Source organism: Oncorhynchus mykiss, chromosome 5, assembly GCF_013265735.2.
Source record: "Oncorhynchus mykiss isolate Arlee chromosome 5, USDA_OmykA_1.1, whole genome shotgun sequence".
Taxonomy (NCBI): Eukaryota; Metazoa; Chordata; class Actinopteri; order Salmoniformes; family Salmonidae; genus Oncorhynchus; species Oncorhynchus mykiss.
The window spans coordinates 14,599,383-14,624,393 of record NC_048569.1 but is presented as its reverse complement, the minus strand read 5'-3'; the positions used below and the strand labels follow the sequence as shown (position 1 = coordinate 14,624,393).

Genomic DNA, 25,011 nt, shown 5'->3' with positions numbered 1-25,011 from the left:
CTTATTCCAGGGTAATTTCTTAATTTTTACTATTTTCTACATTGTAGAATAACAGTGAAGACATCAACATTATGAAATAACACATATGGAATCATGTAGTAACCCAAAAAGTGTTAAACAAATCTAAATAGATTTTAGATTCTTCAAAGTAGCCACCCTTTGCCTTGATGACAGCTTTGCACACTTTTGGCATTCTCTCAACCAGCTTCATGAGATAGTCACCTGGAATGCATTTCAATTAACAGGTGTGCCTTGTTAAAAGTTAATTTGTGGATTTTTTTTCCTCTTCAATGCGTTTGAGCCAATCAGATGTGTAGTGACAAGGTAGGGTTGGTATACAGAAGAGAGCCCTATTTGGTAAAAGTCCAAGTCGAATTGCTGCAAAGAAACCACTACTAAAGGACACAAATAATAATAAGAGATTTGCTTGGGCCAAGAAACATGAGCAATGGACATTAGACCGGTGGAAATCTGTCCTTTGGTCTGATGAGTCCAAATTTGAGATTTTTGGTTCCAACCACCGTGTCTTTGTGAGACGCAGAGTACGTGAACGGATGATCTCTGCATGTGTGGTTCCCACTGTGAAGCATGGAGGAGGAGGTGTGGTGGTGTGGGGTTGCTTTGCTGGTGACACTGTCAGTGATTTATTTAGAATTCAAGGCACACTTAACCAGCATGGCTACCACAGCATTCTGCAGCGATACGCCATCCCATCTGGTTTGCGTTTAGTGGGACTATCATTTGATTTTCAACAGGACAATTACCCAAAACACACCTCCAGGCTGTGTAAGGGCTATTTGACCAAGAAGGAGAGTTAAGGAGTGCTGTATCAGATGGCCTGGCCTCCACAACCACCCGACCTCAACCCAATTGAGATGGTTTGGGATGAGTTGGACCGCAGAGTGAAGGAAAAGCAGCCAACAAGTGCTCAGCATATGTGGGAACTCCTTCAAGACCGTTGGAAAAGCATTCCAGGTGACTACCTTATGAAGCTGGTTGAGAAAATGCCAAGAGTGAGCAAAGCTGTCATCAAGGCAAAGGGTGGCTACTTTGAAGAATCTAACATATATTTTTCTGCTTACTACATGATTCCATATGTGCTATTTCATAGTTTTTATGTCTTTACTATTATTCTACAATGTAGAAAATGTAGAAAAACCCTTGAATGAGTAGGTGTGTCCAAACTTTTGACTGGTACTGTATATACATTGAGTGTACAAAACATTAAGAACACCTGCTCTTTCCATGACAGACTGACCAGGTGAATCCAGGTGAAAGCTATGATCCCTTATTGATGTCATCTGTTAAATCCACTTCAATCAGCGTAGATGAAGGGAAGGAGACAGGTTAAAGAAGGATGTTTAAGCCTTAAAACATTTGAGACATGGATTGTGTATGTGTACTATTCAGGGGGTGAATGGGTAAGACAAAATATTTAAGTGCCTTTTGAATGGGGGATGGTAGCAGGTACCAGGCGCACCGGTTTGTGTCAAGAACTGCAACGCTGCAGTTTCATGCTCAACAGTTTCCCGTGTGTCTCAAGAATGTTTCACCACCCAAAGGACATCCAGCCAACTTGACACAACTGTGGGAATCATTGAAGTGAACATGGGCCAGCATCCCTGTGGAATGCTTTCGACACATTGTAGAGTCCATGCCCTGATGAATTGAGGCTGTTCTGAGGGCAAAAACGGGGTGCAACTCAATGTTAGGAATGTGTTCTTAATGTTTTGCGAAATCAGCGTATATGTGTGGTGTGTGTGTTTTTATAAACTGGGTGGTTCGAGCCGTGAATGCTGTTTGGCTGACCACCGTGGTATATTAGACCGTATACCGCAGGTATGACAAAACATGGCTTTGTGGTATATGGCCAATATACCACTCCTAAGGGCTGTATCCAGGCACTCGGCGTTGCATCATACTTAAGAACATCCCTTAGCCGTGGTATATTGGCCATATACCACACCCCCTCGGGCCTTATTGCATAAATATGTGTGTGTGTGTGTGTGTGTGTGTGTGTGTCTGTGTATATTTGTGTGTGTCTGTGTATATTTGTGTGTGTGTGTGTGTGTGTGTGTGTGTGTGTGTGTGTGTGTGTGTGTGTGTGTGTGTGTGTGTGTGTGTGTGTGTGTGCGTGTGTGTGTGTGTGTGTGTGTGTATATTTGTGTGTGTGTGTGTGTGTGCTGTAGCTTGCCTGGAGGGTCTGTTGGAGAGCAGGATGGGCCGCGGTGGCCGCGGGGGTCTCTCACACTTGGTGCCAGGCTCTCCGGTTGTCTGGGGGTCTGCTGCAAGGGGGTGGGGGTTGGCGAGGGCGTGTGCATGTGCGTGGGGGGTCTGGGTGGGGGTGGCCAGGCCCCCAGAAGTGCTACTGCTTGTGGAGGTGTTACGCCGGTGTGTGAGGTCTGTTAGGCTGGAGGAGCGAGAGTGCTCCGTACTGTACCCTGGAGGAAAGGGGAGGATGGGAAGACATACAAGTCAATTATACACACACACACACACACACACACATGGGGTTATCATATAACCCCATGCCAGACTTGATATTATTTGTCCATAATGATCCTCCCCCGTCATGAAATCTTTTAGATCAAATCACTGGAACCTAATTGAGTTTGTCCAGGGCTAAGATGTCATCTATGGGCGAATGGAGACCCTGACTTGAGTAGCTATGGCCCCGTGTCAAAATGCTCCAGTGCGAAGTTTCCTCTAGGTACAGATCTAGGATAAACTTCCCCTCCCCTAAACCTAACCTTGACCATTAGTGGGGAAAATGCAAAACAGACCCAATATCAGCGCCTAGGGGCAGCTTCACTCTTCTCCTACCAACATACTCAACATGGCAATCCAAAAGAGGCTGACTGACCTGATATCTTGCTCTGCTGGCTGGCATAGCTGGAGTTCCGGGAGTGTCCTATGTGGAAGACCTCATCTGGGCTGGGCAGGCTCTGCTCCATCTGCTCGGGTAGACCTGGAGCCACAACACAACACACAGGATGTTAGCTTTCTGTGGCACAGAATGACACTTGTTCACAAAATACACAGTAGCATGTTACAAATGGCACCCCATATAGACAACACAGGAGTCAACTTATTGAAATAACAATCAAATGAAATAGATACAAATAAATCATCATGTGTAAACAGTCAGCTGTGATTGGGTGTGATTGTCTGTTGTACCAGAGTTGAGGGGAGCTGAGGGGAGTCTGGGTTTGAGGGGCCGTCCTGATGATGTCCTGATGACGCCCCCTGGGGGAGGGTTTGAGTTGGCATCGGTGCCCTCGCCTTTACAGTCCAGCTGCAGGGAGGGGTCCTGGCCCGGGATCGAGATGGACTTGGCTGTGCTGGGGGGCCTAGAAGGTCAAAGTTCACTGTGTAATTAAGTTCAAAGTAAGCATTGAAAACACAGATTAATTAAGTAATATTTGATCATATTTGTCACAGCAGAACTAAACAACCATGGGTACTAAAGAGAATGAAAAGTACTAAGTTGACAAAGGTTAAGAAAACCAAAGTTTGAATGAGAGTGAGAGGAGGAAATCTTGTAGAATTAGGTCAATGGTAGAGCGCCTATCAGTGTTCATTGTAGTGACTTAAAGCAACAAAATAATCTATTTTAGACGTTGATGGTATACATTTTGGCCAAGAGGTGGCGCCAGAGGTCCAACTCACGTTTTGAAGCAAGGATCCCCCGACAAAAGTGTAATTCCAATAGTAACCTAGAAAAAATTGTAATAACATTATCATCATCAACATAATCACCATCAACATCATTGTATATTGTTACAACAAAACACTGCAGCCTTTGTAGTAGAATAACTACTGTTCACTTCCTCAGTGTAATACAATGTTTCTATGGTCAAATGAAAGTATGTATGGTATGTGAGTAAGCTCTATAAAAGAGTCAGGTTAGAAATAAGCCAAGAGACCTGGCAATATCTTTCTATTCATCCATCAGATAACCATTTAGGGCCCCTGCAAATACCTATCCAATGCCTAGTGGGAAGGAAAACTGTTTATTCAACCTGAACCATTCCTGAACAAGTCTCAACATGGTCTTGCTCTCTGGGTTTCGCCACCACGTGTACAAAGGACACATCCTTGCACATGGGGTTTCGATAAGCTCATGTGAACGTGTGAGTTTGTGTGTGGTTACCTTGAGAATGGAGTTGTCCTGACGAGTGTTCTTAGTGTCGTAGCCCTCGAGGATACAGCAGCGCACAGTGGAGCCTGAGCCAGCAAACTCCGCCATGTTGAGGTCAGCAAAGCCCAGCTGGAGAGAGAGAGACAGAAAGAGAGACAGAGAGTATATTATTTATATTTATATTGCTTTGTCTTGTCTGTGTGTGTGTATGTTCAAAACTTAATAAACAGAGTTTAAAAAAAAAAAAGAGAGAGAGAGAGAGAGAGAGAGAGAGAGAGAGAGAGAGAGAGAGAGAGAGAGAGAGAGAGAGAGAGAGAGAGAGAGAGAGATGTTAACAAATATGTTTGATGAAAACTGTGTACCATGGTCAGGTGTTAACACACCTGGTCCCCATTGTAATAAGGCATGTTTTATTTCAGTGTGTATGGTTTCAAACTAGCTACCCATGAGATATAGAGACAAGGGCGTATAAACACATCAAGCATGGAGTGTACGCTTTCAGCGTGCCATTTCAGTCTTTCTACTTTACTGGGGGGTAAGTGAGCAAAGGGTTAACACACACACACCCCCACCCCCCAATGTGCCATTACATAACTATTGGCATGGGAGGCTGGTGAGGTCACCCAACCGTAAATACTCTCACTCCATTAGGGCCTATTAATGTCCCTTACCTCATGTATGTCTCTCAGTCTTCTTACCTTCTCTCTCTCTCTCCCTTATCCCACTATTATCTCTACCTCTCTCTCTCTCACTACTGTCTCTCCCCCTGTCCCCGAGCCCTCTCCCTCCTCTCTCCCCACCCCCTCTCTCTCACACTACTGTCTCTCCCCCTGTCCCCTAGCCCTCTCCCTCTTACCCTTTCCTCCTTATTCAAAAATTTATTAAATTGTTTTTTTCCCTTATCAATCTACACACAATACCCCATAATGATAAAGCAAAACCTGGTGATGCTACAAGCTTGGTACACCTGTATTTGGGAAGTTTCTCCCATTTTTCACTGCAGATCCTCTCAAGCTCTGTCAGGTTGGATGGGGAGCATTGCTGCACAGCTATTTTCAGGTCTCTCCAGAGATGTTTGATTGGGTTCAAGTCCGGGCTCTGGATGGGCCACTCAAGGACATTCAGAGACTTGTCCCGAAGCCACTCCTGCATTGTCTTGGCTGTGTGCTTAGGGTCGTTGTCCTGTTGAAAGGTGAACCTTCGCACCAGTCTGAGGTCCTGAGCGCTCTGGAGCAGGTTTTCATCAAGAATCTCTCTGTACCTGAGTCTCCCAGTTCATGCTGCTGAAAAACATCCCCACAGCATGATGTTGCCACCACCATGCTTCACTGTAGGGATGGTGCCAGGTTTCCTCCAGACGTGACACTTGTCATTCAGGCCAAAGAGTTCAATCTTGGTTTCATCAGACCAAATAATCTTGTTTCTCATGGTCTGAGAGTCTTTAGGTGCCTTTCTGAAAACTCGGGCTGTCATGTGCCTTTTATTGAAGAGTGGCCACTCCACTGATTAGTGGAGTGCTGCAGAGATGGTTGTCCTTCTGGAAGGTTCTCCCGTCTCCACAGAGGAACTCTGGAACTCTGTCAGAGTGACCATGGGGTTCTTGGTTGCCTCCCTGATCAAGGCCCTTCTCCCCCAATTGCTCAGTTTGGCCGGGCGGCCAGCTGGGTCCAAACTTCTTCCATTTAAGAACGATAGAGGCCACTGTGTTCTTGGGGACCTTCAATGCTGCAGAAATGTTTTAGTACCCTTCCCCAGATCTGTGCCTCGACACAATCCTGTCTCGGAGCGCTACGGACAATTCCTTCGACCTCATGGCTTGGTTTTTGCTCTGACATGCACTGTCAACTGTGGGACCTTATATTGAGAGGTGTGTGCCTTTCCAAATCATGTCCAATCAATTGAATTTACCACATGTGGACTCCAATAACGTTGTAGAAACATCTAAAGGATGATCAATGGAAACAGGATGCACCTGAGCTCAATTTCGAGTCTCATAGCAAAGGGTCTGAATTCTTATGTAAATAAGGTATTTCTGTTTTGCAAAATTTTCTAAAAACCTGTTTACGCTTTGTCATTATGGGTTATTGTGTGTAGATTTCTGAGGATTTAAAAAAATGGAATCCATTTTAGAATTTGGCTGTAACGTAACAAACTGGAAAAAGTCAAGGGGTCTGAATACTTTCCGAAGGCACTGTATGCCATAACATAATATGTGACCAGCCAGTGAAACCATTGCTGACCAGGTACGGTGCTGTTGTACCCTTGGTTCAACTAAGAGACAATTACAGCAGGATTTCAATAGCATATATTTTTTTTACTTCTAGTTGTTGTCTTCTGTGTAAATTAGTTTAGCGTTCAGGATTCCACTCACTCAATTCTCGCTACAATCTTAATCAATCTCCAAACTGCTCCAGAAAATGTCCCAGAGGTCTTTATAATAACAGAAATATTTAATAATAATAGTTTATTAACTTAAAGGGATGTTCCACTCCATAGATAAAAATCTAATCAAAGTTTATTTGTCACGTACACAGATGAGCAGATGTTTAAGCAGGTGCAGCGAAATGCTTGTGTTTCTAGCTCCAGCAGTGCAGTCAATGTCTAACAGTACCTTGCTAGAAACAAAGTCTGTCGGCGCCATCTTGTAAGCTTACATGCAAAATGGCTGGATCAATAAATGCAGCTGCAAACATTGTGACAGCTTTCACAACCATTACACAGACAAACTCAACCTTGGGTAAACATGACTTTTTAGGCTGTTGCCCTGACAACATAGAGCCTTTGAAGTCACATGACTCTCTCTCTTGTGACATAATTACACAATTAAGGCACCATCGTCGCTTATGAGACCACATCAAACACTGTTAAACCAGAAACCATGATAGAAACTTCATTGTAAGTCCTTTTCTAGGCCTTGGTTTTATAGTGTAAGATAACTCAAACCGTGTCTATTAAAGACATGTATTTGAGTTGTTAGGTGTCATAGCTTGCCAGAAGCTCCCGAGTGGCACAGCTGTCTAAGGCACTGCATCTCGGTGCAAGAGGTGTCACTACAGTCCCTGGTACAAATCCAGGCTGTATCACATCCAGCCGTGATTGGGAGTCCTATAGGGCGGTGCACAATTGGCCCAGCGTTGCCGGGGGAAGGCTGTCATTGTAAAATAGTATTTGTTCTTAACTGACTTGCCTAGTTAAATCAAATAAGATGTTATTATTGGTAATGTCATTATGACCGTGTAAAGTTATCTTTATGACAGGCAGATACAATGGGTGGGTGGCAGCAAAGCTCATCAGTTACACATTATGTCCATGTTTTACCACTTTACATTGTCAGTAATGGTCATTATTGTTACAGGTAAGTGTGAGTCACTCCTGTTTGAGGACACATTTGGTGACCAAGTGACCCCTGGGGAAGACCACTGGTAGATCATAAAGTTTCGAGCAAAAAGCAGCTTTAAAACTAGAGAGGAAGCTTAATGCAATCACACACACACACACACACACACACTCACAATATGTTTTGTCCAGCAACATGGTCGAGACACCATATGATTGTGTCGGTTGTGGTTCGGCTGACTAATGGTTACCAGTAAAAGAAATGCAGTGTTGCTTTTTTCCCCTTTCCTTTTTTATATCCCCAGACTTCTGCTTTCTGCTATAATCAAACAGCCTCGCCGGTCATCTAAACTGAGTCACACTAGAATCTCCATATTATCCTACTCCTTCCTTTTATGTGATCAGAAGACAAGGTTTCAAAACACACGTGCAGATCAGAAAACCTTGTCTTATTCTATCCATTTTCATTCACAAACTGCAAGCGGGGTCCCTTCCCACAGCCACTATATCTCTGACAGACACTGGGGTGGAGTGCCATGTGTCTGGCACACAAGCTTGTTAGTTAGTTGGGCAGACATCGGCCTGTACTATTGAGAGGAAGAAGGACTGGACAAACACATCAGAAGACAGAGAACTAGTAGACCTTTTCTATAGTACTTCCTCTTGTCCCTATGTCCCTCTGTGTCAAACTCCTACAGGCCTGGAGAGGTCAAAGACCCTCTATCCTCCCATGCCACATGCCCTCTCTCTGTCTCTCACTTTCTCTCCGTTTCTTTCAGCTGACTCAGCGGACTTTCCGGTGCAGTGCCTTCTTCCCGGATGAACGGGGTCAGCAAATATGGAGGAAACGAGAGGGACAGGGAAGCACTAGCCCAATGATAACATCCAGCCAGCCTTAACACACACACACACACACACACACACACACACACACACACACACACACACACACACACACACACACGCACACACACACACACGCACACACACACACACACGCACACACACACACACACACACTTCCTTCTCTAATGGGTGACCATGTCGTCACACTTTCCTCTTCCATAAAGAAACTGGTGTCATAAAGACTTGAAGGCCACCAGTCACATGCCTTGTCAATAAGCAGCACTAGAATCACTAGAATCATGTGTGGCCTCTACGCTGTCTCTTTACACTATGAGTGCTTCATAGTTCCCTTGCACTGTTATCAACATCAAAAAGGACAATCTGTTTCCCAACTAAATCTTGTGAGGCAAGAGACTAAATGCAGAACTTCTTCTAAGGCACAAGTCTACACACTTTGAAGAGGCTATTGCCATGTGTCAGTCATTTCTAGAAACCCAAAGGACCTATAAAGCAATGTTTTGTTTACAAGCAAGCATCATTTTTTGTTTGTGTGTGGGGGTACATCTTCCCATTCTAAATCAACAGATGTGGTAGCTTAATGGCTTAAACATGTTTTTACCATTATGATAACATTGTGCCACCAGTAGCAATAGTAACAACAATGACGATTACACCAATGAGACATTTTTGGTCAATTCGATTTTTCTTAGATTTGAGCATTTGTGGCCTCCATTTAAGGTCATAAATCTTTAAAAAATATATATATATCCTAAAGTGATATGATTCATAATTTTGCCCACAATGTTATTTCCCTTCATTTAAATTGACTAACTTTGTATTTAGATATCAAATTATCAATGGAATCCTCAAATGTATGGCATAGTAAAAGGTGTGATTACCTAATAATTATAGATCCCATGACAACAGTTTGCTACTGGAGAGAATGCTCAAGGTCCTTGTATATCTTTGTAATAAGTCATTTTCAAGGCGGTAACACCAATAACATAAAACGTAGGGACACACTATACTAGTAAATAAAATAGTTATTTATAAATAGCCTTGTTATTTTTTTTATCAATACAATATATTAAATACATTTTTTCACTTTCTAGCATTCAAAATAATAGCTAGATAACTTTAAATCCCCCAAACATGTCACGACAACTCTACACATCACTACTGAGACAAGACAATTTGCTTTCCCTAAGCACTTTAAACAATGCATAAACATAAGGTTTTGCAGTATAAAGGACTTGCATTATGTTGTATTATTGATAATCATTTCGACATAAACAAAAACGTGTATGATCTGTAACTGTTTGTCATTAGAGAGTGTTTTTCATGGCTGCAAAGGCAAGGTAAGCAAATGCTACCGCAATTTAAGAATGACCCTAACGCTAAAGTCGTGATCTTGACAAACTTAACAGTGAGAGATGACCATGAAAACACACAAGACTGATGGCTATAGCTATGTTCAACAAGTATATTATTCTACCGGCTTTATCTAGCTCTAGTTACGATATTCTACCTTGCCTCGCTGGCTTGCTAGCTCGATAACCATGTGACAACATGTTTGTTAACTTGCATGAGCTCCATTTAAAGTTGCATGTGATCGTAGCCACTGCTAGGCAAATGAAGAGGTTTCTGATGACGAACTGCGCGCGCAACTTTTCATGACACATCTGGGAAATGGGTCTATTGGTAATGGTCCACCAGGTGACCAATCACTCACTGGGTCACACCTAAAAACTTAGGTCAGGGTCACATCCGACTGGGTCACACCTAAAAACTTAGGTCAGGGTCACACCTGACTGGGTCACACCTAAAAACTGAGGTCAGGGTCACACCTGACTGGGTCACACATAAAATCTTAGGTCAGGGTCACACCTAAAAACTGAGGTCAGGGTCACACCTGACTGGGTCACACCTAAAAACTTAGGTCAGGGTCACACCTTTTTGGTTGCCATGGTTTCGACAGAGATGGCCGCCTCGCTTCGTGTTCCTAGGAAACTATGCAGTTTTTTGTTTTTTTACGTGTTATTTCTTACATTAGTACCCCAGGTCATCTTAGGTTTCATTACATACAGTCGAGAAGAACTACTGAATATAAGATCAGCGTCAACTCACCATCAGTACAACCAAGAATATGATTTTCGCGAAGCGGATTCTGTGTTCTGCCTTTCAACCAGGACAACGGAATGGATCCCAGCCGGCGACCCAAAAAAACGACTCCGTAAAAGAGGGAAACGAGGCGGTCTTCTGGTCAGACTCCGGAGACGGGCACATCGTGCACCACTCCCTAGCATTCTTCTCGCCAATGTCCAATCTCTTGACAACAAGGTTGATGAAATCCGAGCAAGGGTAGCATTCCAGAGGGACATCAGAGTCTGTAACGTTCTTTGCTTCACGGAAAAATGGCTCACTGGAGAGACGCTATCGGAGGCGGTGCAGCCAGCGGGTTTCTCCACGCATCGCGCCGACAGAAACAAACATCTTTCTGGTAAGAAGAGGGGCGGGGGCGTATGCCTTATGGCTAACGAGACGTGGTGTGATCACAGAAACATACAGGAACTCAAATCCTTCTGTTCACCTGATTTAGAATTCCTCACAATCAAATGTCGACCCCATTATCTACCAAGGGAATTCTCTTCGATTATAATCACAGCCGTATATATTCCCCCCCAAGCAGACACATCGATGGCTCTGAACAAACTTTATTTGACTCTTTGCAAACTGGAATCCATACATCCTGAGGCTGCATTCATTATAGCTGGGGATTTTAACAAGGCTAGTCTGAAAACAAGACTCCCTAAATTGTATCAGCATATCGATTGCGCAACCAGGGCTGGAAAAACCTTGGATCATTGTTATTCTAACTTCCGCGACGCATATAAGGCCCTGCCCCGCCCTCCTTTCGGAAAAGCTGACCATGACTCCATTTTGCTGATCCTTGCCTACAGACAGAAACTAAAACAAGAAGCTCCCATGCTGAGGTCTGTCCAACGCTGGTCCGACCAAGCTGATTCCACACTCCAAGACTGCTTCCATCACGTGGACTGGGATATGTTTCGTATTGAGTCAGATAACAACATTGACAAATACGCTGATTCGGTGTGCGCGTTCATTAGAATGTGCGTTGAAGATGTCGTTCCCATAGCAACGATTAACACATTCCCTAACCAGAAACCGTGGATTGATGGCAGCATTCGCGTGAAACTGAAAGCGCGAACCACTGCTTTTAATCACGGCAAGGTGACTGGTAACATGACCGAATACAAACAGTGCAGCTATTCCCTCCGCAAGGCTATCAAACAAGCTAAGCGTCAGTATAGAGACAAAGTAGAATCTCAATTCAACGGCTCAGACACAAGAGGTATGTGGCAGGGTCTACAGTCAATCACGGACTACAAGAAGAAAACCAGCCCAGTCACGGACCAGGATGTCTTGCTCCCAGGCAGACTAAATCACTTTTTTGCCCGCTTTTAGGACAATACAGTGCCACTGACACGGCCTGCAACGAAAACATGCGGACTCTCCTTCACTGCAGCCGAGGTGAGTAAAACATTTAAACGTGTTAACCCTCGCAAGGCTGCAGGCCCAGACGGTATCCCCAGTCGCGCCCTCAGAGCATGCGCAGACCAGCTGGCCGGTGTGTTTACGGACATATTCAATCAATCCCTATACCAGTCTGCTGTTCCCACATGCTTCAAGAGGGCCACCATTGTTCCTGTTCCCAAGAAAGCTAAGGTAACTGAGCTAAACGACTACTGCCCCGTAGCACTCACTTCCGTCATCATGAAGTGCTTTGAGAGACTAGTCAAGGACCATATCACCTCCACCCTACCTGACACCCTAGACCCACTCCAATTTGTTTACCGCCCAAATAGGTCCACAGACGATGCAATCTCAACCACACTGCACACTGCCCTAACCCATCTGGACAAGAGGAATACCTATGTGAGAATGCTGTTCATCGACTACAGCTCGGCATTCAACACCATAGTACCCTCCAAGCTCGTCATCAAGCTCGAGACCCTGGGTCTCGACCCCGCCCTGTGCAACTGGGTACTGGACTTCCTGACGGGCCGCCCCCAGGTGGTGAGGGTAGGCAACAACATCTCCACCCCGCTGATCCTCAACACTGGGGCAGCACAAGGGTGCGTTCTGAGCCCTCTCCTGTACTCCCTGTTCACCCACGACTGCGTGGCCACACACGCCTCCAACTCAATCATCAAGTTTGCGGACGACACAACAGTGGTAGGCTTGATTACCAACAACGACGAGACGGCCTAGGAGGAGGAGGTGAGGGCCCTCGGAGTGTGGTGTCAGGAAAATAACCTCACACTCAACGTCAACAAAACTAAGGAGATGATTGTGGACTTCAGGAAACAGCAGAGGGAACACCCCCCTATCCACATCGATGGAACAGTAGTGGAGAGGGTAGTAAGTTTTAAGTTCCTCGGCATACACATCACAGACAAACTGAATTGGTCCACTCACACAGACAGCATCGTGAAGAAGGCGCAGCAGCGCCTCTTCAACCTCAGGAGGCTGAAGAAATTCGGCTTGTCACCAAAAGCACTCACAAACTTCTACAGATGCACAATCGAGAGCATCCTGGTGGGCTGTATCACCGCCTGGTACGGCAACTGCTCCGCCCACAACCGTAAGGCTCTCCAGAGGGTAGTGAGGTCTGCACAACGCATCACCGGGGGCAAACTACCTGCCCTCCAGGACACCTACACCACCCGATGTTACAGGAAGGCCATAAAGATCATCAAGGACAACAACCACCCGAGCCACTGCCTGTTCACCCCGCTATCATCCAGAAGGCGAGGTCAGTACAGGTGCATCAAAGCTGAGACCGAGAGACTGAAAAACAGCTTCTATCTCAAGGCCATCAGACTGTTAAACAGCCATCACTAACATTGAGTGGCTGCTGCCAACACACTGACTCAACTCCAGCCACTTTAATAATGGGAAATGATGGGAATTGATGGGAAATGATGTAAAATATATCACTAGCCACTTTAAACAATGCTACCTAATATAATGTTTACATACCCTACATTATTCATCTCATATGTATACGTATATACTGTACTCTATATCATCTACTGCATCCTTATGTAATACATGTATCACTAGCCACTTTAACTATGCCACTTTGTTTACATACTCATCTCATATGTATATACTGTACTCGATACCATCTACTGTATCTTGCCTATGCTGCTCTGTACCATCACTCATCCATATATCTTTATGTACATATTCTTTATCCCCTTACACTGTATAAGACAGTAGTTTTGGAATTGTTAGTTAGTTTACTTGTTGGTTATTACTGCATTGTCGGAACTAGAAGCACAAGCATTTCGCTACACTCGCATTAACATCTGCTAACCATGTGTATGTGACAAATAAAATTTGATTTGATTTGATTTGACCTAAAAACTTAGGTCAGGGTCACTGAAGAGCTAAAAGGTTTCTTCACACAGTTTACTGTCAACTAGTGGAAACACTATAAACCACAAACACTACAGCTGGAAAAGCAGTAAGGAAGGAAAAAAGTTGTCCACGTCACTGCACTGTTTTCCCCACCTTCCCCAAAAGGCCCATCCTGTGTCACAAGGCTTTGTCACATGTACGTCATACTAGTTGGCTTGAGCTATGGACCCAATTCCCTTTTACATGACTTTAACCACAGTGGTTTTACTGTTATTGGGGCTGTAAAATGTACTGTATCACACACACACACTGACTCATCTGCTCCAGATATACTGTACATATGGTGTGTGTTTTTGGTTTACACTATCCTTGTGGGGACCAGAAGTCCTCACAAGGACAGTAAAACAAGCACAATTGCTATTTTAGGCTTAGGGGTTACAATTAGGGTTAGCATTAGAGTTAGGCTTAGGGGTTATGGGAATCAATTGTTTGGTACCCACAAGGATAGTAAAACAAGTGTGTGTGTGTGTGTGTGTGTGTGTGTGTGTGTGTGTGTGTGTGTGTGTGTGTGTGTGTGTGTGTGTGTGTGTGTGTGTGTGTGTCAACATTAGTAGAGGCATGCTAAAAGAGGACATGTCACATATTTTTGTCTTACCTTTGAAAACGTCTTTCCTCCTTTGAGCTCCTGCAGTGACAAGAAGAAGTGGATGAAATGCATGAAGCACAAACACTTTCTTTCCTTCTATAGTCTATTATTGTACATAAAGTTAAGCAGCTAGAATTCATATTTCAAGTGATTTCTAACACGAGGAGACTAAATAAAACAAAGGAAGAATCCTTTTTTAACAGTTTGATTATAAATGATCATGTTAAGCTTGTCATGCTCAATAGTATTACAGAATGTGGCTTTAACAGTGAGCACTTGTTTGCTACACTGTTGGAATCATAGAGTCCCCACTCCCTACAGATAAACTGATCTGAGATCTGAGGACTCCATGTCATAATAGCAGATATGCAGCTGTGTGATTATAGCCATGCCCTGATCTCCAGTCAGCCGTTACTGATACATGTAAGGGAAATGTTCCGCAATCCCATATTTGCTGATACCATGGTAACGAGAGGAGTAATATAACTAGCATTGTAAACAACAAGCAACAAAAGAGTCCATAGACAGAACTAAGCTGTCTGCAACAGTGTGTAGATTTGGGAATGGGAACTAAGGGAACTAATCATATTTCAGACATTGAAAAACACCTGCCAAGGTTGATCCAGTGTGTAGGTGTGTGAAAGGTGTAGGAAGGTCTCATTCATTTACATCAGAGTTAGAGGTAAAAGGTTAGGGAGTAGGCTTACATTACCACAGAATGCCTTATACAGGAGTAATTATAGGTCAATTACCTTGTATCTGGTAATAAGGTACCTATGACACACTTTTGAGGCAGAGAGAGAACTTGGGCAATGACAAGCAGTGAGGAAAAAGATGCCCAAAATAACTATATCATATCTTAAAAAGACAGGACACAAGGCAACTTTTTCTCAGTGAGTAGGTTGTTTTCCCTAAGAAAATGTCACCTGTAGAGTATCATCATTAGGCACTGTAAAATACTATAGCAGGGGTTGATGGGAGATGTCGTTACCTTGCGTACAGAGACCCTGCAGATGCAGGGGTCCAGGACTCCAGTGGTGGGACTGGCACTCATCTTACAGATGAAGGAGAACTTCTTCTTCCAACGAACACAGTTCTGTTGGACCTCCTCCCTACAGACAAAGAGAGAGAGAGAGAGAGAGAGACAGAGAGAGGGGGGAGATGGTTAGGGTCATTCATCATCATCAATACATTTTTTGGGTCATCATAATTGACATCATTGAAGTCATCACCACTACCATCAACATTATAATTTTCCTGATTACTATATTTATCATCATGATCTTCATCATCCTCAACATTAACATTATCTTCATCAATCATTATTCTTTTACCATTATAATTAGCAATATTGTCCATTTCCTGAGCTGTGTTTATGGCCACCTTCTGGCAAAAGCGTATTGTACAGTACATAATCAAGACCCATGACCAAAAGCACAGCAAATGAAAACCACCTGCTTTTCTGTTGTAAAAGGGACTATTACACACTTCGGATACATTACCCTGCCAAATATAGAGTTCTGCTGCGTGGAAAGCCCCTTACTTTTAATGTTTAATGCTGCTGCCTCCAACTGCTAAGTAAAGATTGACATCTAAAGTCAGATTCCACACAACTTAAAGTGCATGCGTGTGACTGTTCAAGTGTGTCTCTGGTCACTAAGTGAGCTTTTACGTAACTAAACGCCTCGGGGCTCAGGGCTTCTAAGAATCCTTTTCCCATCCTCTCTCTTTCTCTCCTTCCCTCTCTCTCTAAAGTCCTTCCTGTTGAGCCATGCCCACAGACAAACAGCTACAGTGTAGAGGCAGCCAGCTAGTGCAAAATCACTGCATTGTAGTCCTGCCTCAATGCCCATCAGTTTGTACAGGGGCCTTGAGAAAGCCAGAGGACAGTGGCTGCGTTCCAATACTCTTAAATGGCCTCCTTTCTTTTATGATCTCTTTATCACGGGTGATGTGAAACAACTGGATAGGGTGAAACAATGTTGATTTCATCTGCCAAGAGGAGACGAGGGCTGTGTTCCGAATCGGGTACCACCTGTTTAGTACTTGCATACTGCATGAGTATGCACTTTCTCAACTATCACGACTACAAGTACATACTACTTTGAATACTATTTAGCATGTTAATATTTCGTTTTCCTGCAAACAATAATGAGTCGTTAGGTCATCCCCGTGTCGTCACAAAATGGTCGCCTAAAGCTGTCGGGATGTTGTGTCATGGTCCCCTGGAGGTTTTGTCTGCTTCCTGGTTTGTCCTGGGGACATCGCCAAGGATGTTTTTAGGACCCAGAGAACGTTCCCTTGGGACCATCATACATCGTCTTAAGGACTAGTAAAATGAAAATCCTGAAAATGTCCTAAAAAAGGTCCTGACACGCTCCTCAGTGACGTCCAGCTAACTTACATGGAACTACACAAACATCCCCAAGAGAACGTCCCCTTAGATTGTTCTCAGAACGTCAGTGGGATAACGTCGCACCAACACTTTGTATATCGTTTTTGCTAGCCCCTATGCTTTCCTTTAACGATGGGATATAACATGTAAAATAAACACTTCCTGGATAGTGTGCAACTGTCTCATACTAGTTTTTTCCGGCAAATGTGCCGTGTCTTTCTCAGAACAGCTCCCACTCCTTCTATTCCCAGAAGAACCCTGGAGGTCAGATAAGACTCCGTCCTCAGTCGTCAATCTCAGCTGTCAATCACAAATCAATTAGTTCCCCAGTGAATCAGATGCTGAGATAACGGGCGAGCTGCTGAGGTTGCCCTCTGCCTTATTGGTGCCGCTCTCTTTTTATTTCATTCTCTCCATCTGAGTCACTGCAGCAGAACAGTGAAAGTGGGTCAGTGTGTCCTTTTCTCACTCCACAAACACACATACAGCACACACATGCAACCTTAGGCAGACTGTAGTGCCCGGTTTATATTATGCTCAGAGAGAGAGAGAGAGAAAGATAACTGAAACCTACTTTGCAGATCAACCTTTGAACACAGTCTGTCATCCCAGTCATAAGACATGTTGTTAAGGGAATGGGTGCAGCAGGGCATGTTGTTATGGGGACGGGGTGCAGCAGGGCATGTTGTTATGGGGACGGGGTGCAGCAGGACATGTTGTTATGGGGACGGGGTGCAGCAGGACATGTTGTTATGAGAATGGGTGCAGCAGGACATGTTGTTAAGGGAATGGGTGCAGCAGGACATGTTGTTATGGGAATGGGTGCAGCAGGACATGTTGTTATGGGAATGGGTGCAGCAGGACATGTTGTTATGGGGTCGGGGTGCAGCAGGACATGTTGTTATGGGAATGGGTGCAGCAGGACATGTTGTTATGGGAATGGGTGCAGCAGGACATGTTGTTATGGGGACGGGGTGCAGCAGGACATGTTGTTATAGGAATGGGTGCAGCAGGACATGTTGTTATGGGAATGGGTGCAGCAGGACATGTTGTTATGGGAATGGGTGCAGCAGGACATGTTGTTATGGGAATGGGTGCAGCAGGACATGTTGTTATGGGGACGGGGTGCAGCAGGACATGTTGTTATGGGAATGGGTGCAGCAGGACATGTTGTTATGGGAATGGGTGCAGCAGGACATGTTGTTATGGGGACGGGGTGCAGCAGGACATGTTGTTAAGGGAATGGGTGCAGCAGGACATGTTGTTATAGGAATGGGTGCAGCAGGACATGTTGTTATGGGAATGGGTGCAGCAGGACATGTTGTTATGGGGACGGGGTGCAGAAGGACATGTTGTTATGGGGACGGGGTGCAGCAGGGCATGTTGTTAAGGGAATGGGTGCAGCAGGACATGTTGTTATGGGAATGGGTGCAGCAGGACATGTTGTTATGGGAATGGGTGCAGCAGGACATGTTGTTATGGGGTCGGGGTGCAGCAGGACATGTTGTTATGGGGACGGGGTGCAGCAGGACATGTTGTTATGGGAATGGGTGCAGCAGGACATGTTGTTATGGGAATGGGTGCAGCAGGACATGTTGTTATGGGGACGGGGTGCAGCAGGACATGTTGTTATAGGAATGGGTGCAGCAGGACATGTTGTTATAGGAATGGGTGCAGCAGGACATGTTGTTATGGGAATGGGTGCAGCAGGACATGTTGTTAAGGGAATGGGTGCAGCAGGACATGTTGTTATAGGAATGGGTGCAGCAGGACATGTTGTTATGGGAATGGGTGCAGCAGGACATGTTGTTATGGGGACGGGGTGCAGCAGGACATGTTGTTATGGGGACGGGGTGCAGCAGGGCATGTTGTTAAGGGAATGGGTGCAGCAGGACATGTTGTTATGGGAATGGGTGCAGCAGGACATGTTGTTATGGGAATGGGTGCAGCAGGACATGTTGTTATGGGGTCGGGGTGCAGCAGGACATGTTGTTATGGGGACGGGGTGCAGCAGGACATGTTGTTATGGGAATGGGTGCAGCAGGACATGTTGTTATGGGAATGGGTGCAGCAGGACATGTTGTTATGGGGACGGGGTGCAGCAGGACATGTTGTTATAGGAATGGGTGCAGCAGGACATGTTGTTATAGGAATGGGTGCAGCAGGACATGTTGTTATGGGAATGGGTGCAGCAGGACATGTTGTTATGGGAATGGGTGCAGCAGGGCATGTTGTTATAGGAATGGGTGCAGCAGGACATGTTGTTATGGGGACGGCGTGCAGCAGGACATGTTGTTAAGGGAATGGGTGCAGCAGGACATGTTGTTATGGGAATGGGTGCAGCAGGACATGTTGTTATAGGAATGGGTGGAGCAGGACATGTTGTTATGGGGACGGGGTGCAGCAGGACATGTTGTTATAGGAATGGGTGCAGCAGGACATGTTGTTAAGGGAATGGGTGCAGCAGGACATGTTGTTATAGGAATGGGTGCAGCAGGACATGTTGTTATAGGAATGGGTGCAGCAGGACATGTTGTTATGGGAATGGGTGCAGCAGGACATGTTGTTATGGGGACGGGGTGCAGCAGGACATGTTGTTATGGGGACGGGGTGCAGCAGGACATGTTGTTATAGGAATGGGTGCAGCAGGACATGTTGTTATGGGAATGGGTGCAGCAGGACATGTTGTTAAGGGAATGGGTGCAGCAGGACATGTTGTTATAGGAATGGGTGCAGCAGGGCATGTTGTTATAGGAATGGGTGCAGCAGGACATGTTGTTATGGGAATGGGTGCAGCAGGACATGTTGTTATGGGAATGGGTGCAGCAGGACATGTTGTTATGGGGACGGGGTGCAGCAGGACATGTTGTTATAGGAATGGGTGCAGCAGGACATGTTGTTATGGGAATGGGTGCAGCAGGACATGTTGTTATGGGTATGGGTGCAACAGGACATGTTGTTATGGGAATGGGTGCAGCAGGGCATGTTGTTAAGGGAATGGGTGCAGCAGGACATGTTGTTATAGGAATGGGTGCAGCAGGACATGTTGTTATGGGAATGGGTGCAGCAGGACATGTTGTTATGGGAATGGGTGCAACAGGACATGTTGTTATGGGAATGGGTGCAGCAGGGCATGTTGTTAAGGGAATGGGTGTAGCAGGACATGTTGTTATGGGGACGGGGTGCAGCAGGACATGTTGTTATAGGAATGGGTGCAGCAGGACATGTTGTTATAGGAATGGGTGCAGCAGGACATGTTGTTATAGGAATGGGTGCAGCAGGACATGTTGTTATGGGAATGGGTGCAGCAGGACATGTTGTTATGGGGACGGGGTGCAGCAGGACATGTTGTTAAGGGAATGGATGCAGCAGGACATGTTGTTACGGGGACGGGGTGCAGCAGGACATGTTGTTAAGGGAATGGGTGCAGCAGGACATGTTGTTAAGGGAATGGGTGCAGCAGGACATGTTGTTATGGGGACGGGGTGCAGCAGGACATGTTGTTAAGGGGACGGGGTGCAGCAGGACATGTTGTTAAGGGAATGGATGCAGCAGGACATGTTGTTACGGGGACGGGGTGCAGCAGGGCATGTTGTTATAGGAATGGGTGCAGCAGGACATGTTGTTATGGGGACGGGGTGCAGCAGGGCATGTTGTTATGGGGACGGGGTGCAGCAGGGCATGTTGTTATGGGGACGGGGTGCAGCAGGACATGTTGTTATGGGGACGGGTGCAGCAGGACATGTTGTTATAGGAATGGGTGCAGCAGGACATGTTGTTATGGGAATGGGTGCAGCAGGACATGTTGTTAAGGGAATGGGTGCAGCAGGACATGTTGTTATAGGAATGGGTGCAGCAGGGCATGTTGTTATAGGAATGGGTGCAGCAGGACATGTTGTTATGGGAATGGGTGCAGCAGGACATGTTGTTATGGGAATGGGTGCAGCAGGACATGTTGTTATGGGGACGGGGTGCAGCAGGACATGTTGTTATAGGAATGGGTGCAGCAGGACATGTTGTTATGGGAATGGGTGCAGCAGGACATGTTGTTATGGGTATGGGTGCAACAGGACATGTTGTTATGGGAATGGGTGCAGCAGGGCATGTTGTTAAGGGAATGGGTGCAGCAGGACATGTTGTTATAGGAATGGGTGCAGCAGGACATGTTGTTATGGGAATGGGTGCAGCAGGACATGTTGTTATGGGAATGGGTGCAACAGGACATGTTGTTATGGGAATGGGTGCAGCAGGGCATGTTGTTAAGGGAATGGGTGTAGCAGGACATGTTGTTATGGGGACGGGGTGCAGCAGGACATGTTGTTATAGGAATGGGTGCAGCAGGACATGTTGTTATAGGAATGGGTGCAGCAGGACATGTTGTTATAGGAATGGGTGCAGCAGGACATGTTGTTATGGGAATGGGTGCAGCAGGACATGTTGTTATGGGGACGGGGTGCAGCAGGACATGTTGTTAAGGGAATGGATGCAGCAGGACATGTTGTTACGGGGACGGGGTGCAGCAGGACATGTTGTTAAGGGAATGGGTGCAGCAGGACATGTTGTTAAGGGAATGGGTGCAGCAGGACATGTTGTTATGGGGACGGGGTGCAGCAGGACATGTTGTTAAGGGGACGGGGTGCAGCAGGACATGTTGTTAAGGGAATGGATGCAGCAGGACATGTTGTTACGGGGACGGGGTGCAGCAGGGCATGTTGTTATAGGAATGGGTGCAGCAGGACATGTTGTTATGGGGACGGGGTGCAGCAGGGCATGTTGTTATGGGGACGGGGTGCAGCAGGGCATGTTGTTATGGGGACGGGGTGCAGCAGGACATGTTGTTATGGGGACGGGTGCAGCAGGACATGTTGTTATAGGAATGGGTGCAGCAGGTCATGTTGTTATGGGAATGGGTGCAGCAGGGCATGTTGTTAAGGGAATGGGTGCAGCAGGACATGTTGTTATGGGAATGGGTGCAGCAGGGCATGTTGTTATGGGGACGGGGTGCAGCAGGACATGTTGTTATGGGAATGGGTGCAGCAGGACATGTTGTTATGGGTATGGGTGCAACAGGACATGTTGTTATGGGAATGGGTGCAGCAGGACATGTTGTTAAGGGAATGGGTGCAGCAGGACATGTTGTTAAGGGAATGGGTGCAGCAGGACATGTTGTTAAGGGAATGGGTGCAGCAGGGCATGTTGTTAAGGGAATGGGTGCAGCAGGACATGTTGTTAAGGGAATGGGTGCAGCAGGACATGTTGTTATAGGAATGGGTGCAGCAGGACATGTTGTTATAGGAATGGGTGCAGCAGGGCATGTTGTTATGGGAATGGGTGCAGCAGGACATGTTGTTATGGGAATGGGTGCAGCAGGGCATGTTGTTATGGGGACGGGGTGCAGCAGGACATGTTGTTATGGGAATGGGTGCAGCAGGGCATGTTGTTATGGGGACGGGGTGCAGCAGGACATGTTGTTATGGGGACGGGGTGCAGCAGGACATGTTGTTATAGGAATGGGTGCAGCAGGTCATGTTGTTATGGGAATGGGTGCAGCAGGGCATGTTGTTAAGGGAATGGGTGCAGCAGGACATGTTGTTATGGGGACGGGGTGCAGCAGGGCATGTTGTTAAGGGAATGGGTGCAGCAGGACATGTTGTTATGGGGACGGGGTGCAGCAGGGCATGTTGTTATGGGGACGGGGTGCAGCAGGGCATGTTGTTAAGGGAATGGGTGCAGCAGGACATGTTGTTATAGGAATGGGTGCAGCAGGACATGTTGTTATGGGGACGGGGTGCAGCAGGGCATGTTGTTATGGGGACGGGGTGCAGCAGGACATGTTGTTATAGGAATGGGTGCAGCAGGACATGTTGTTATAGGAATGGGTGCAGCAGGACATGTTGTTATAGGAATGGGTGCAGCAGGACATGTTGTTATGGGGACGGGGTGCAGCAGGGCATGTTGTTATGGGGACGGGGTGCAGCAGGACATGTTGTTATGGGAATGGGTGCAGCAGGACATGTTGTTATAGGAATGGGTGCAGCAGGACATGTTGTTATGGGGACGGGGTGCAGCAGGGCATGTTGTTATGGGAATGGGTGCAGCAGGACATGTTGTTATAGGAATGGGTGCAGCAGGGCATGTTGTTATGGGGACGGGTGCAGCAGGGCATGTTGTTATGGGGACGGGGTGCAGCAGGACATGTTGTTATGGGAATGGGTGCAGCAGGACATGTTGTTATGGGAATGGGTGCAGCAGGACATGTTGTTATGGGAATGGGTGCAGCAGGGCATGTTGTTATGGGAATGGGTGCAGCAGGACATGTTGTTATGGGAATGGGTGCAGCAGGGCATGTTGTTATGGGGACGGGGTGCAGCAGGACATGTTGTTATAGGAATGGGTGCAGCAGGTCATGTTGTTATGGGAATGGGTGCAGCAGGGCTGTCTAGAGCACTGAGTCAAAACACCTCACTGCAGTCCCTTCAAGACCAAACTGAGCAGCTATGAGAAGAAGAAAAAAGTCAAGTAACACACATCACAGCATCTATTTCTAAAAGACTTTCCCATGACACTGGTTTCATAAACCAGGGAGAAGTGGGTTTCACCTTCTTCTCCAGTCTTGGGTATTTTATGTTACACAAGTGTCAACTTCAGTATAACTATTAACACACTGAGTCAGAGGGTGATTACTGTAAATTCTTTACATTTGAGTTGTTTAGCAGAAGCACTTATGTTCAGATAGCTAGGTGAGACAACCACATCACAGTCGTAGTGAGTACAGTTATCAGCAAAGTCAGTGCTGATAGGAAAAGACAAGTGCAAATAGTTTTTGTGTTTTTATAATATTTTTGGGAGGCGGGGGGGGAGAGGGGGGGGGGCTGACTGAGATGTCTTATTTAAGGTGTAACTCACAGCGTTTGAACTATTTTCCAGATATGAAAAAAAAACAGACAATCATAATATCATAGATTAGATAGATTATATTTAGATCAAAATTCCATGACGTACAGTAAGGTATTGTTGGCAGAATAGATGATTGCAGTTCAATGCATGAGTAATATAATTCACCAATACATTTCTTGGTAGTCCAAAACAGACTGTTATCAGGTTGTAAATCACAGCTGGCCTGGTACATTGTTTGCTGCGTCCATTCGGGATGCGCTGTCAGTTTCAATGACTCAATATTTTGGACAAAAACGGATTAATATCACTAAGGCTTGGAATGTCAATACATTCCAAGCCTTACTAGCAAGTCAGTCATACCGTGGCTTATAGGTTATTTATTTAGCAAGCTAAAAACACAGAGCCTTTAGACAGAATGTTAGATAACTAGCTAGCTAGCTTCTGGGAGGATGCCATGTAATTAGAGGAGTGAGTGAGTGACCAATTTTTGTTCCCCTCATATCGTTTTTCGGTGGCTACAGCTAGAGACGCAGGTGTCATTTGGTTAGCTAGCAAGAAATGTGAACCGCTTTGCTAGCTAGCTATGCTGAAATTGAACAACTGTTATCCAGTTAGCATATCTCCTACGTTCGTAAATTCACTCTGGCTATATACTCAGATTTCTGAGCACTCTCATCTGAGTGTGCCAGAGTGCAGAATAACTGATGAATTTATGAACGTGCAACAAACGCTGAATATGATCGTTCTCAGTAAATAGTGCAGTGTGCGCTCTGAACGCTCGGAAAGAGAAAACCCTCTGTATTTACCAACATACAATCTGACAACACCATTTACGAACAAACCCTTAGTTGTCAATTAAATGTACTGAGTGGGAGCTGACCTCTCGTAGGGGTGGGAAGAATGGAGAGACCAAGAGACCAAAGGTGGCAAAACAGACTGCTCAGGTTGGGATGTAGGGTTTGACCATAGGCTAAAATTGTGTTTAGTCCTGTACAGGGCAGTTAACCATGTTTACTGACCCCTGTAAACGAGCACTCCCTATGAAACTGAGCAAACAATTGGAGGTATGCAACAAACACCAACACAAACCTTTAACTATTGAATCCTTTCAGATCAGTAGTCATGAATCACAGTAGTGGAGGAAAGGAGGAGGAAAAGAGTATTGGTGCTACACTCCGAATCTGACAACAAGGGTATATCCATATATCCAAGTATATCCTCTGTATATCCATACAGAGGCCACACTTTTTATCAGAAAATGTTAACTTTCACTACTTCCTCTATCTTTGCCAGAAATGGCTC

General features: G+C 45.7%; 1 protein-coding gene across 2 annotated transcripts in view; it reads right to left on the bottom strand.

Moving 5' to 3' along the window:
- The window catches only part of fam102ab (family with sequence similarity 102 member Ab), an 82,127-nt gene that overhangs the window by 5,676 nt on the left and 51,440 nt on the right, over positions 1–25,011 (bottom strand). For both annotated transcript variants that reach the window (XR_005051650.1, XM_036976865.1), the window contains 7 exons: positions 15,409–15,529; positions 14,427–14,456; positions 4,154–4,270; positions 3,670–3,716; positions 3,178–3,350; positions 2,864–2,968; positions 2,195–2,441 (listed from right to left, as the gene is read on the bottom strand). Coding sequence is in view for 1 of the 2 variants with exons in the window: in XM_036976865.1 (XP_036832760.1) it covers positions 2,195–2,441; positions 2,864–2,968; positions 3,178–3,350; positions 3,670–3,716; positions 4,154–4,270; positions 14,427–14,456; positions 15,409–15,529 (840 nt within the window). In the remaining variant the exon portion in view is untranslated. The remainder of the gene's footprint in view (positions 1–2,194; positions 2,442–2,863; positions 2,969–3,177; positions 3,351–3,669; positions 3,717–4,153; positions 4,271–14,426; positions 14,457–15,408; positions 15,530–25,011) is intronic.